At 39.7% G+C, this 13,711-nt stretch overlaps 1 protein-coding gene across 1 annotated transcript in view; it reads right to left on the bottom strand.

Annotated features, from left to right (window-relative positions):
* Positions 1–1,051: 1,051 nt before the first annotated feature.
* LOC126156918 (esterase FE4-like) overlaps positions 1,052–13,711 on the bottom strand; it is a 101,868-nt gene continuing 89,208 nt past the window's right edge. The window contains exon 11 of the mRNA XM_049916341.1: positions 1,052–1,205. Coding sequence (XP_049772298.1) covers positions 1,052–1,205 — 154 coding nt within the window. The remainder of the gene's footprint in view (positions 1,206–13,711) is intronic.

Genomic DNA, 13,711 nt, shown 5'->3' with positions numbered 1-13,711 from the left:
ACATGATAATTTTCAGCAGACGTTTGGTGGTAGTAGTGCGGCAGGTAGTAGGTAGACGCACTATTGACTGATATGTTTCACATTTCTTCATTTATGACTTGTTTTACTCAAGCAGAACAACATCACTGAAAAAATATTCATAATTGCGGTTAAATGGAATGTTACTCATACTTGCTCTGTTCCTAAATGAGCCGTGATGACTGGGTGTTGTGTGATGTCCTTAGGTTAGTTAGGTTTAAGTAGTTCCAGGGGACTGATGACCGTAGATGTTAAGTCCGATAGTGCTCAGAGCCATTTGAACCATTTTTCTAAATGAGAGGTGTTTGTGCATCACTGAATTGTATTTTATTTTGCTATTGTTAATTGACAACATTATTATTTACATTGCGACGGTGAAAAATTTTCTTCAGGCGGATACTTAAATGATGTAAAGCGAGAACCTTCAATATTTCTTGGATTATTTTGTGACAGAGTTGTACAATAGATTTAATCAATATTGTTATTTCGTCATCCGTTCTCATATGTGAACATGAATCTCTCTCTCGCAATCACTCGAACAATATCTGTCTATGTCTGTCTGCGATCATTGAATCTACTTGTATCTACTGTTTTGTAAACACATCAAGAAGTTATTGCAGAGTGTTATCAAAGAACCAGCGTTATGATTTGTATTTACCCCTGTATACCATCTATTGAAGAAACGGTGTCATAAAGAAGCTCAGAATAGATTGCACACTGTACGTCAGAGTATAGTACATTTATGCAAAATATTTTCGTACTGTCGGAATATTACTTAAAAATAAGCGAAATAAGGTGGTACTACAAAGCAAAATATTTTGGAAAACGAAAGTTTATTGAAGCATTTACATGTATAACATTTTTTTATTCGTTCACTTAGACGCATTTAGTATATATTTCATAATGAAGAGGACTGTCATCTTATTTCCATTTCAGTTTATGATGAAGTCACTGACTGATATTTACGTTTTTAGTACGAGTACTTCGTAATAAATGACCCAACTTCGCTTAAACAGCACAAGGAAATTAGTGTTTACGGCAGCAGATCGTGCCAGAAATTCATATCTGTACCAAACAAACTCTTCGCTGTTTTAAGAGGAGATGTTATCTCGAGGTATGTCGGCGACGATTCGTCATACTCGTTCCAGACTTCTGTCAGAAGCGAGTTTCCTTCCGGTGTTGGGTTGCTGAAACAAGAATACAAACGTTGCGGTTTATTACCCAGCGTCCCTTCACCATCGTAACATTTAGTTTCTTACACTCAGGATTTGTCTAGATCACAATAAGTAGAGATTCCTTATGGTACATTTCGACTATACCCATCTTGAATTCAAAACAGAACCCAAATATATTGTATACCGTTAACAAGTGTATCGAAGTGTCAGATTCTCTATAATGTATGGTAGAATTTTGATGTGAACATTGTGGCTAGGCTACAAGTTCTATTTTTATCTAATGATGGCAGTGCATATACAGTATAGCAGGCAGATCACATGATTAAATCTGTCGATGAGATGGTGGGATAGTGAGCTCGAAATTTTCCACATTAAGCTGCCACCTCTCGCAGAAATAATGATTCTACCACAACACAGTTTGTCTTTGAGTCGAACTGAACTTCAGTGAAAGATGTCAGTATGTCATTCCGTATGTTTCAACTCTTCGCTAGGCCCATATTACATTTAACAATGGAATATGGCAACGTTCGTTCCCCTGCACCAGGCGACATACAGACACATCTAACATGATGCTGTACGCAGAACCGGAATTTGTCTGATAAGACGACGCGGTGCCACTTCTGCATACAGTGTTATCGTGTGGTAACACCTCTGTCGACGCGCCCCTCGCAGCAATACACCCAGTCGTCAGACGTATACGGGATGCAGCAAAACTCCACCTAAGGAATTCCAGAGGTCGTGCAGGAGTATTTTATGACTATTTTTGTATAACGTACTTGCGGTTCCTTGCTGCCTAGATACAGAATGATAACGTAATTATGATTTATCCGATTTGATAGTACAATTACTTCCACAACAATGAAATATCTTGTAACATGTAATCACCAAAATGCTCAACAGAAAACACAAAGTAATGCCACAACACTGAAACGAAACTCTTATACTTTTGTGACAGCGTGCCATGTCTGTTCTCTCAGTGTACAGCACAGTACCAACAAATGCGGATCTGTTCGCTTAGACGTATTGTTGAAAATAACGATCACCATGATAACCGCGGAGTGTACAACGATACACAATGAGTTGTCTTATAGTCTCCAAAAACCCAAGAGTTAGCCGTACTTTTTCCGCGGCTGTGACAATCCGTCTCCATGTGAGTAACGACAGAAGTCTCGTAAACTTCGGTCTTCATAGGCCCGCGAAAGTTGAAGTTCATTGTTAACATGCCTTATGACGGATAAGGGCGTGGAGTAGGACCACTTCGACGAATCCAGTGCTGTTCAAACTGTGGTTCCTTACATAGAGTGTAATTTGTGCAGACGTACCGTTATACGATTGTTGTGGTCGTCAGTCCGAAGACTTGTTTGATGCAGCTCTCTATGCTGCTCCATCCTATGCGAGCCTTTTCATTTCCGAATAACTTCGGAACCAACATCCTTCTGGAACTGCTTACTGTATTCATCTCTTCTTGAGAAATTTTTGCCTCCCTTCACTTCCCTCCAGTACTAAACTGGTGATTCCTTGATGTCTCAGGATGTGTCCTATCAATCGATCCCTTCTTTTGATCAAGTTGTGCCACAAATTTCTTGTCTCCCCAATTCTGTTTAATACCTCCTCGATCTACCTAATCTTAAGCACTCGTCTGTAGCACCACATTTCGGAGGCTTCTATTTTCTTTTGTCTATTATCGTCTATGTTTCACCTCCATGCATAGCTCCACTCCAGACAAATTCTCTCAGAAAAGACTTCCAAGCACACAAAACTATATTCGCTGTTAACATATTTCTCTGTTTTTCTTGCCATTGCCAGTCTACATTTTATATCTTCTGTGCTTCCGCAGTCATCAGTTATTTTGAAGCCCAAATAGCAAAACTCACCTATTACTTTAAGTGCTTCGTTTGCTAAGCTAATTCCATCAGTATCACCTAACTTAATTCGACTAAATTCCATTATTCTTCTTTTGATTTTATTGATGTTCATCTTACGACCTCCTTTCAAGACAATGTCCATCCCGTTCAACTGCTCTTCAACTCCTTTGCTGTCTCTGACGGAATTACAGCGTCATCGCCAAACCTCAAAGCTTTTATTTCTTTTCCGGGAACTTTAATTTCCACTCCAAATGTTTCTTTCGTTTCCTTTACTGCTTCCTCAGCGCACAGATTGAATCACATCGGGGATAGGCTGAAACCTTGTCTCACGCCCTTCTCAACCACTGCTTCCCTTTCGTTCCCCTCAACTGATTACTACCGTCTGATATCTGTACAAGCTGCAAATAGCTTTTCGCTCCCTGTATTTTATCTCTGCTATCTCCAACTCTGTCAAAAGCTTTCTCTAAATCAACGAATGCTGTAAATGTAGGTTTGCCTTTCCTTAAACTATCGTCTAAGATAAGTCGGAGGGTCAGTATTGCCTCGCGTTTTTCTAGATTTCTCCTGAAACCAACCTTTCAGCTTTCCCATCTTGGCGTAGGACTCTTTTTCATTCTGAGCTCTTGTTATTCAAACAGCTGTTCCTCTTTACCCCAAAGGCCTCCTTAATATTCCTTTAGCCGTTATCTATCTTTCTCCTAATGACATATGCTTCTAAATCCTTGCATTTGTCCTCTAGCCATTCCTGCTTACCCATTTTACACTGCCTGTCTATTCGATGTTTTAAACGTTTGTATTCCCTTTCTCCAGTATATTTTCTCCTTTCATCAGTTAAATTCTATGCCTCTTTCGTTGTCCAAGGGCTCATGCTAGGTCGTGTCTTTTTACCTGCTTCATCATCTGCTGGCTTTACTAATTGATATCTCAAAGCTATCCATTCGTTTTCTACTGTATTGATTACCCCTGTCATGTAGGAACCACATAAACTAATTTTCAGCAGTATATACAGTCAACATTTGGGCTGTTGTACAGAAATTTTCAATACAATACAGACACAAAAGTAAATTATTGTCAGAAATCAAACGAAATTGAGTTATTCAGGAACTAGCCCCCAGCCATCATCGTTTTATGAGTGCAGCTCAGGTTCACTCCGTATTATACTTTTTACAGAGTGTAAGCTTTCTAGCTTATTGCTGGTATTCAATGAGAGGTCGGTAGCATTGCCGTTGCCAGTGGGCATTCAGTGCTAACTAGGCGAGACACTCGAGTGTTGATCACGCTGCCGAGTGGTCTGGAAATAACTAGCTGAACACAGAGACGCAAACGCGGAGGGCGTTGCTTTCTGGAAATAAGATTTTCTAAAGATTCATTAGAAAAAGTATGAAGATATTCAGATAATGTCACTACAGGACTCTCACATGCGTAGTTTTTGATGAATTTGACGAGGCAAATTTTAACTATGATTTTTCTAGTTGATTCCGGTCACTTAGCTTGATTGTCGAGGCGAGATGAAGCAAAATTATTTGCTCATACGTCTTTTATGCAGATTTTCGTTTCTGTGCTCCTTTACCATTTCAGTAACGTATTAAATGGCACATTAATATTTTTTTAATTGCAAATGAATTTTGTAAAAACTGTTGTAATTGTTAAGGAATGAGTTTCATAATTCACAACACAATTTTTGAATGTTTCGTTCTTGTCATCATTCAGTAAACCTAGTTCTTCTCACCGTTCACTCAGGAAAATTTAATTTGGTAATATGGTGTTACTGCATTGCATTGAATGAATCACAGTCGTTCAAAAAAAGAGTGATGGGCATACCATAGGTGCTTTTCACAGCACTGCACTTGGCCAGTATCTTTTCTTTTCTTTTTTCTTAGTTAGTTAGTTTTCTGCGCCACTGTATTTTAATATTCATCACTTTTGAGCGTCTAAAATCATTCACCGTTAAGCACTGAATTACAAAATTATTATCAGGATTAGTTTGAGTAAAGTTAGTTCAGATTTAACATACTTTGTCAGCCGACCTTATTCATACAGTGTAGTGTTACTCGTTGGCGTGTATGTAATTTAGTTTTCGGGATTCCTGTTTGACGAGAGCACTTTTGCTCAGACGTTTTTAACCATGGTGTGATTACATGTATTCCACGTAACATTTCATTCTGATGAAGATTGCCCTAGTGCAGTAGAAACCGTGGTCAACTGACAAAATTTTGTGCAACCGAAGTGGTTGTATATACGTTCCTGTAGCAATTTGAGGAATTTGTTTTTGTTTGATTTGAACGTCATTTTTGCGATTTGATGGAAATTAATTGTGCAGATTAAGGTCATTGTAGCGGATATTTTACTAGATTTCATATATATGCAGGATTTTTATTAATTTACGAGTTACGCTTTCGTGGCCAGTCAGTGATGAAAAGTTTCATTTTTTATGGGCAACAGGATTTTTATAGTATTTCATTCTATGATAAGAAGTTACATCATGCTACCTAAACTGTACTTGCGACGTGTTCTGTTGACATTACTGTAGAATCTGGTAACGTCAATATTGTAGAATTGTTGCTACAGATAAAAAAATCCACAAGATGGGACGATTACATATATTCAGGAAAGTACCAGTAAACAGTAAGAAAATATTAGGTCAATGAAAGAGAAACAGAAAGAGATGTTTAGGCCACAGGAAGAAAACACTAGAAAACGAGAAGAGAAACTGGAATAGATAAAAAAAGTCAAACGAAGAATATACTAGGTCACAGGAAGAGGTAAAATCACAGAAAGAGAATTCAACAACTCTAATTAGGAAAGCGATAATGAATATTATTGAGACCAGGTTCCAAAATAATGAGACGAGCGTCAGCAGAACGAAACACGTTCAGAAAGAGAAAAAAGGGTAGATAGGACATTTCAAATGTTGAAAAGAATCAACACTGGAATAAAGATGAATTCTTATCAATGGTAAAATCCGTTACAATTGTAAAAAATAGTTTATTTCTGAAAAGGAAACCACTACCCATCTGCAGGTGCATCTGCTAAATTTTAAATTAATAATACTAACTATCCATATAATTAAGATAGTCAAAGCTAAACAGGACCAATAGAAATTCTCAGTAAAAATCCCTACACGTGCATTAAAATTTCAGTCCATAAAGGTTGCATAACAAAGGTTAAAACAGATTAAAATGTGTTAAAATAGCCTATGTACCATAGATGTACTATTTTAACATATTTTAAACTATTTTAACCTTAGTTACGCATCCTTTGTAGACCCACATTTTAATAAATGTGCTTTACGTTTTTTCTAAGAATTTCTGTTGCTTTTGTTTATCTTAATGATGTGGATAGTTATTATTATCAATTTCAAACTTTTCAGATGACCCTGAAGATGGGACGTATGTCCTGAAAGCGAGCAGAGCTTTTCTTTTTAGAAATCAATAATTTTTACAACTGTAGCGGATTTCATCATTGACGATGAACCAATGTTGTGGATGTCCCGTCGAGAGAAACATGTGAAGAAATATTAGGCGAAGTAAATAGTGTAATGCAGAATTCGCAGATCACTCAAGTAAAGGAACGGAACGAGTGATTCGATGTTACTATTCGCGAAACAGGTGAACAAATCAAAGCACTGAAATTACAATCAGAAATACAGAAAGAACAACAGGGTACTATTTCTGAGAAAGTTGACGAACTTAACACGAAAATCACAAATTTGTCGTCCAATGCAGAAGGGGTTCGGATAAACAATTTAAAGTTGCTCAGATGAAAACAATCATAAACAGAAACGGGACGTAAATACTATGTCCGATCAACTCACAGGAATCGAAAGAAAACTTACTGGAGGAGGCGATGTTAGTGATTTTTGACATTGTCATTCAGATATACAATGAACAATGAAACTCGTGTTGGTGAACATTCTCGAGAATAAAATTTCTGTCGTAGGCAAGATGGTGGACGGCTTCAATTACAAACGTTTCCTGAGGGTTGGAAAATTTATGGTGTTTCGAAATATTAGAAAAGAAGAAAAGCTGTGAATACTTAACGAACATTTTTCATGTAGTACGTTTGTACATAGCTAACTTCTTGAACCAGTTGACTGTCAGTTGATTATGCAATATGTATTGCTGTAATTTTTATTGTTGCCTTTTCATTTCCATGTATTGCATTGTAATGTAGAGAATATATGGTATTTGGTAGAGATTACTTTGCCATGTATCTGAATAAGTTTTTATTTGTTTAATGGATTTATGTCTACCACGGAAGGGATTAATTGTTACTCAGCTCATAGAAGTAAATTATGAAAAATTTGTAAGTCTTGCATGGGCGATTAGGAAAGAAAAGAAGGATTTAGAGGGTCCTGTTCGCTTTTCTTCTTGTAGTATACTCATTGCTTATAAATTTGATTTTACTGCCATGACTTTATAGTTTGTCTGTAAATGTTGTAACACGGCATTATGTGGGTAAATTTACTTGTGAAAATATTCTTTTAGAGTTATACAACTGTTCCATTTAGGAATCAGCAAATTGTGATGAAAATATAATTCAGGAGTCCAAAGAATCTAGGTGCTGGCTGGTTGGTTGATTTGAGTTAATCAGTCCCATCAGGTGAGGGAAGGATGGGAAAGGATATCGGCCTTGCTGTTTCAAACGAACCGTTGTGACATTTGCCTGAAGAGATTTAGGGTAATCACGGAAAACCTAAATCAGTATGGCCAGATGCGAATTTGAACCGATGTCCTCCCGAATGTAACTCCAGTGTGCTAACCACTGCAACACCTCGCTAAAAAATTATGTGCCAAAGTGAAACTTTAAGGCTGGAGAATGATCAGATTAGATGAAGATGAGTTTTCGTTCGGCTTAGTGTGCCAGAGGAATTTAATTCCTTTATTTATTAACCATGAACCATGGACCTTGCCGCTGGTAGGGAGGCTTGCATGCCTCAACGATACAGAGGTGCAACCGCAACGGAGGGTTATCTGTTGAGAGGCCAGACAAACGTGTGGTTCCTGAAGAGGGGCAGCAGCTTTTTCAGTAGTTGCAGGGGCAACAGTCTCGATGGTTGACTGATCTGGCCTTGTAACACTAACCAAAACGGCCTTGCTGTGCTGGTACTGCGAACGGTTGAAAGCAAGGGGAAACTACAGCCGTAGTTTTTCCCGAGGGCATGCAGCTCTACTCTATGGTTAATGATGATGGCGTCCTCTTGGGTAAAATATTCCGGAGGTAAAATAGTCCCCCATTCCCATCTCCGGGCGGGGACTACTCAAGAGGACGCCGTTATCAGGAGAAAGAAACTGGCGTTCTACGGATAGGAGCGTGGAATGTCAGATCCCTTAATCGGGCAGGTACGTTAGAAAATTTAAAAAGGGAAATGGATAGGTTAAAGTTAGATATAGTGGGAATTGGTGAAGTTCGGTGACAGGAGGTCAAGCGAATACAGGGTTATAAATACAAAATAAAATAGGGTTAATGCAGGAGTAGGTTTAATAATGAATAAAAAATAAGAATGCTGGTAAGTTACTACAAACAGCATAGTGAACACATTATTGTGGCCAAGATAGACACGAAGCCCACGCCTACTACAGTAGTACAAGTTTATATGCCAACTAGCTCTGCAGATGACGAAGAAATTGAAGAAATGTATGATGAAATAAAAGAAAATATTCAGATAGTGAAGGGAGACGAAAATTTAATAGTTATGTGTGACAGGAATTCAGTAGTATGAAAAGGGAGAGAAGGAAACATAGTAGGTGAATATGGATTGGGGGTAAGAAATGAAAGAGGAAGCCGCCTGGTAGAATTTTGCACAGAGCACAACTTAATCATAGCTAACACTTGATTGAAGAATCATGAAAGAAGGTTGTATACATGGAAGAAGCCTTGAGATACTGACAGGTTTCAGATAGATTATATAATGGTAAGACGGAGATTTAGGATGGTTAAAATGGCTCTGAGCACTATGGGACTAAACTCATATGGTCATCAGTCCCCTAGAACTTAGAACTACTTAAACCTAACTAACCTAAGGACATCACACACATCCATGCCCGAGGTAGGATTTGAACCTGCGACCGTAGCGGTCTCGCAGTTCCAGACTGTAGCGCCTAGAACCGCTTGGCCACCCCCGCCGGCTGCAGATTTAGGAACCAGGTTTTAAATTGTAAGACATTTCCAGGTGCAGATGTGGACTCTGACCACAATCTATTGGTTATGAACTGTAGATTAAAACTGAAGAAACTGCAAAAAGGTGGGAATTTAAGGAGATGGGACCTGGATAAACTGACTAAACCAGAGGTTATACAGAGTTTCAGGGAGAGCATAAGGGAACAATTGACGGGAATGGGGGAAAGAAATACAGTAGAAGAAGAGTGGGTAGCTTTGAGGGATGAAGTAGTGCAGGCAGCAGTGGATCAAGCAGGTAAAAAGACGAGGGCTAGTAGAAATCCTTGGGTAACAGAATAAATATTGAATTTAAGTGATGAAAGGAGAAAATATAAAAATGTAATAAATCAAGCAGCCAAAAAGGAATACAAACGTCCCAAAAATGAGATCGACAGGAAGTGCAAAATAGCTAAGCAGGGATGGCTAGAGAACAAATGTAAGGATGTAGAGGCTTATCTCACTAGTGGTAAGATAGATACTGCCTACAGGAAAATTAAAGAGACCTTTGGAGGAAAGAGAACCACTTGTATGAATATCAAGAGCTCTGATGGAAACCCAGTTCTAAGCAGAGAACGGAATGAAGAAAGGTGGAAGGAGTATATAGACGGTCTATACAAGGACGATGTATTTGAGGACAATATTATGGAAATGGAAGAGGATGTAGATGAAGATGAAATGGGAGATATGATACTGCGTGAAGAGTTTGACAGAGCACTGAGAGACCTAAGTCGAAACAGGGCCCTGGGAGCATACAACATTCCATTAGAACTACTGTACGGCCTTGGGAGAGCCAGTCCTGACAAAAATCTACCTTCTGGTGACCAAGATAAATGAAACAGGCGAAATACCCTCAGACTTCAAGAAGAATATAATAATTCCAATCCCAAAGAAAGCAGGTGTTGACAGATGTGAAAATTAACGAACTATCAGTTTAATAAGTCACGGATGCAAAATACTAACGCGAATTCTTTACAGACGAATGGAAAAACTAGTAGAACCCGACCTCGGGGAAGATCAGTTTGGATTCCGTAGAAATATTGGAACACCTGAGGCAATACTGACCCTACGACTTATCTTGGAAGAAAGATTAAGGAAAGGCAAACCTACGTTTCTAGCTTTTGTAGACTTAGAGAAAGCTTTTGACAGTGTTGACTGGAATACTCTCTTTCAGATTCTGAGGGTGGCAGGGGTAAAATACAGGGAACGAAAGGCTATTTACAATTTGTACAGAAACCAAATGGCAGTTATAAGAGTCGAGGGGCATGAAAGGGAAGCAGTGGTTAAAAATGGAGTGAGACAGGATTGTAGCCTATCCCCGATGTTATTCAATCTGTATATTGAGCAAGCAGTGAAGGAAACAAAAGAAAAATTCGGAGTAGGTATTAAAATCCATGGAGAAGAAATAAAAACCTTGAGGTTCGCCGATGACATTGTAATTCTGTCAGAGACAGCAAAGGACTTGGAAGACCAGTTGAACGGAATGGATAGCGTTTTGAAAGGAGGATATAAGATGAACATCAACAAAATGAAAACGAGAATTAAGTCGAATTAAGTCTGGAGATGCTGAGGGTATTAGATTATAAAATGAGACACTTAAAGTAGTAAAGGAGTTTTGCTATTTGGGGAGCAAAATAACCGATGACGGTCGAAGTAGAGAAGATATAAAATGTAGACTGGCAATGGCAAGGAAAGCGTTTCTGAAGAAGAGAAATTTGTTAACATCGAGTATAGATTGAAGTGTCAGGAAGTCATTTCTGAAAGTATTTGTATGGAGTGTAGCCATGTATGGAAGTGAAACATGGACGATAAATAGTTTGGACAAGAAGAGAATAGGAGCTTTCGAAATGTGGTGCTGCAGAAGAATGCTGAAGATTAGATGGGTAGATCACATAACTAATGAGGAGATATTGAATAGGATTGGGGAGAAGAGAAGTTTGTGGCACAATTTGACTAGAAGAAGGGATCGATTGGTAGGACATATTCTGAGGCATCAAGGGATCACCAATTTGCATTGGAGGGCAGCGTGGAGGGCAAAAATCGTAGAGGGAGACCAAGAGATGACTACACCAAGCAGATTCAGAAGGATGTATTTTGGGGAGATGAAGCAGCTTGCACAGTATAGAGTAGCATGGAGAGCTGCATCAAACCAGTCTCAGGACTGAAGACCACAACAACATGGTGTAGCTTGTATTTAGGTTTTCTTGTTGTGTTCGTAATGTTGCTGGTTTTGAAGTGGTAAGATGAAATGGTTGGCGGTTGATAAATGATGTTTGGTACTGTGGTACGTTGGCACACGACAAATGTGATATTGAAATAGAGAATTCGTTTCGTAATTGCCGAAATATGAGCATGAATGTGGAAGTATATGACGAAGGATGGTAAAAGGTAATATGATAATAATAAGTTGATAATGATGAGAAATGTGATAAAGGCTGAGGAAGGAAATAAGAATACATAAGGGATCCGTGCACTGAGACCTAGCTTTGGTTACTTTACTTGCGTCTGTTTCTTACCGCTAGTTTTAACCAATCAATTTTTCTATCATTTATTCCTGTTTCATTCAAACTAAAATGCTGAAGATGAAACAAAAACACGTCATTTACAGTATTATTTAATCAGGAAGTTAAATTTACTTTGGAGTAGCATTTCAGTATTTATGTCTTTTCCATTTTCTTTGTTAGTGTAAGATGATATTTCAAAGTTTCTTCTTCTGACTGACTAATTACTAAAGCCTTTCTACCCGGATTTGTTTCTTGCACCTAATTTTCTGAATGTATTCAATAACGTTTTCTTTAGTTAGTTCAATCATGGTTCTTTCTTGTCCTCAAATATGTTTGTAGCTGATTTGTTATATTACATATGGTTGTTGTAAGTTAGTAATGGTTTGTGTTCTGTGTGTAGTCCGGTAAAACAGTGAAATTTCTTAGTTGTGTGCACAGAAATAACATTACTATTTACACTCCTGGAAATGGAAAAAAGAACACATTGACACCGGTGTGTCAGACCCACCATACTTGCTCCGGACACTGCGAGAGGGCTGTACAAGCAATGATCACACGCACGGCACAGCGGACACACCAGGAACCGCGGTGTTGGCCGTCGAATGGCGCTAGCTGCGCAGCATTTGTGCACCGCCGCCGTCAGTGTCAGCCAGTTTGCCGTGGCATACGGAGCTCCATCGCAGTCTTTAACACTGGTAGCATACCGCGACAGCGTGGACGTGAACCGTATGTGCAGTTGACGGACTTTGAGCGAGGGCGTATAGTGGGCATGCGGGAGGCCGGGTGGACGTAGCGCCGAATTGCTCAACACGTTGGGCGTGAGGTCTCCACAGTACATCGATGTTGTCGCCAGTGGTCGGCGGAAGGTGCACGTGCCCGTCGACCTGGGACCGGACCGCAGCGACGCACGGATGCACGCCAAGACCGTAGGATCCTACGCAGTGCCGTAGAGGACCGCACCGCCACTTCCCAGCAAATTAGGGACACTGTTGCTCCTGGGGTATCGGCGAGGACCATTCGCAACCGTCTCCATGAAGCTGGGCTACGGTCCCGCACACCGTTAGGCCGTCTTCCGCTCACGCCCCAACATCGTGCAGCCCGCCTCCAGTGGTGTCGCGACAGGTGTGAATGGAGGGACGAATGGAGACGTGTCGTCTTCAGCGATGAGAGTCGCTTCTGCCTTGGTGGAAATGGCATGGCAAGCCGTTCCACGGGACTACATCCAGCATCTCTACGATCGTCTCCATGGGCGAATAGCAGCCTGCATTGCTGCGAAAGGTGGATATACACTGTACTAGTGCCGACATTGTGCATGCTCTGTTGCCTGTGTCTATGTGCCTGTGGTTCTGTCGGTGTGATCATGTGATGTATCTGACCCCAGGAATGTGTCAATAAAGTTTCCCCTTCCTGGGACAATGAATTCACGGTGTTCTTATTTCAATTTCCAGGAGTGTACTTTTTCCGTGCTAATCAATATTAACGTGGGGAATTTTGACATTTACAGTTATGCATATTATCTTTTGTCACTTGTTTTGTAACATTTGACAAATTTTACCTTTAAGAGTGTTAGGAATATATTTTTTTGCTCATTTCTACTACCATAACTACACCGCATATGCATATTTACTTTAAAACCTTGTGGGTTAATACTGTGTCAAAAGTTTGTGTTTTGTATTAAGTTTTTATTAGAGAATTGGTTAAATTCGCTTAGACACTATATATCTTATCATACATATTACTCCTCATGCTGCAACAATTTTCTTTCGCCTTATACCGCATGTTTAAGTGTAGATCGTAATACATGTTCTGTTATCGAACAGTCCACGGGTGTACTGCCGGTCCACAGCGTCCAACGGGGAGCACTTGTAATATTACGCCGATCAGACGAGCCGGCATCGTCAGATGCGTTGACGAAATGGGCTCCTGGTGGCGCGAGGCCGACTTATATCCTCCCGCAAATCACAAGCCGTGCCCTCCGCGGTCCAGTTTGGCG

Source organism: Schistocerca cancellata, chromosome 2 (assembly GCF_023864275.1).
Source record: "Schistocerca cancellata isolate TAMUIC-IGC-003103 chromosome 2, iqSchCanc2.1, whole genome shotgun sequence".
Classification (NCBI taxonomy): domain Eukaryota; kingdom Metazoa; phylum Arthropoda; class Insecta; order Orthoptera; family Acrididae; genus Schistocerca; species Schistocerca cancellata.
Note: the sequence above shows the minus strand (reverse complement) of the source record. Positions and strands in the feature narration are given on the sequence as shown.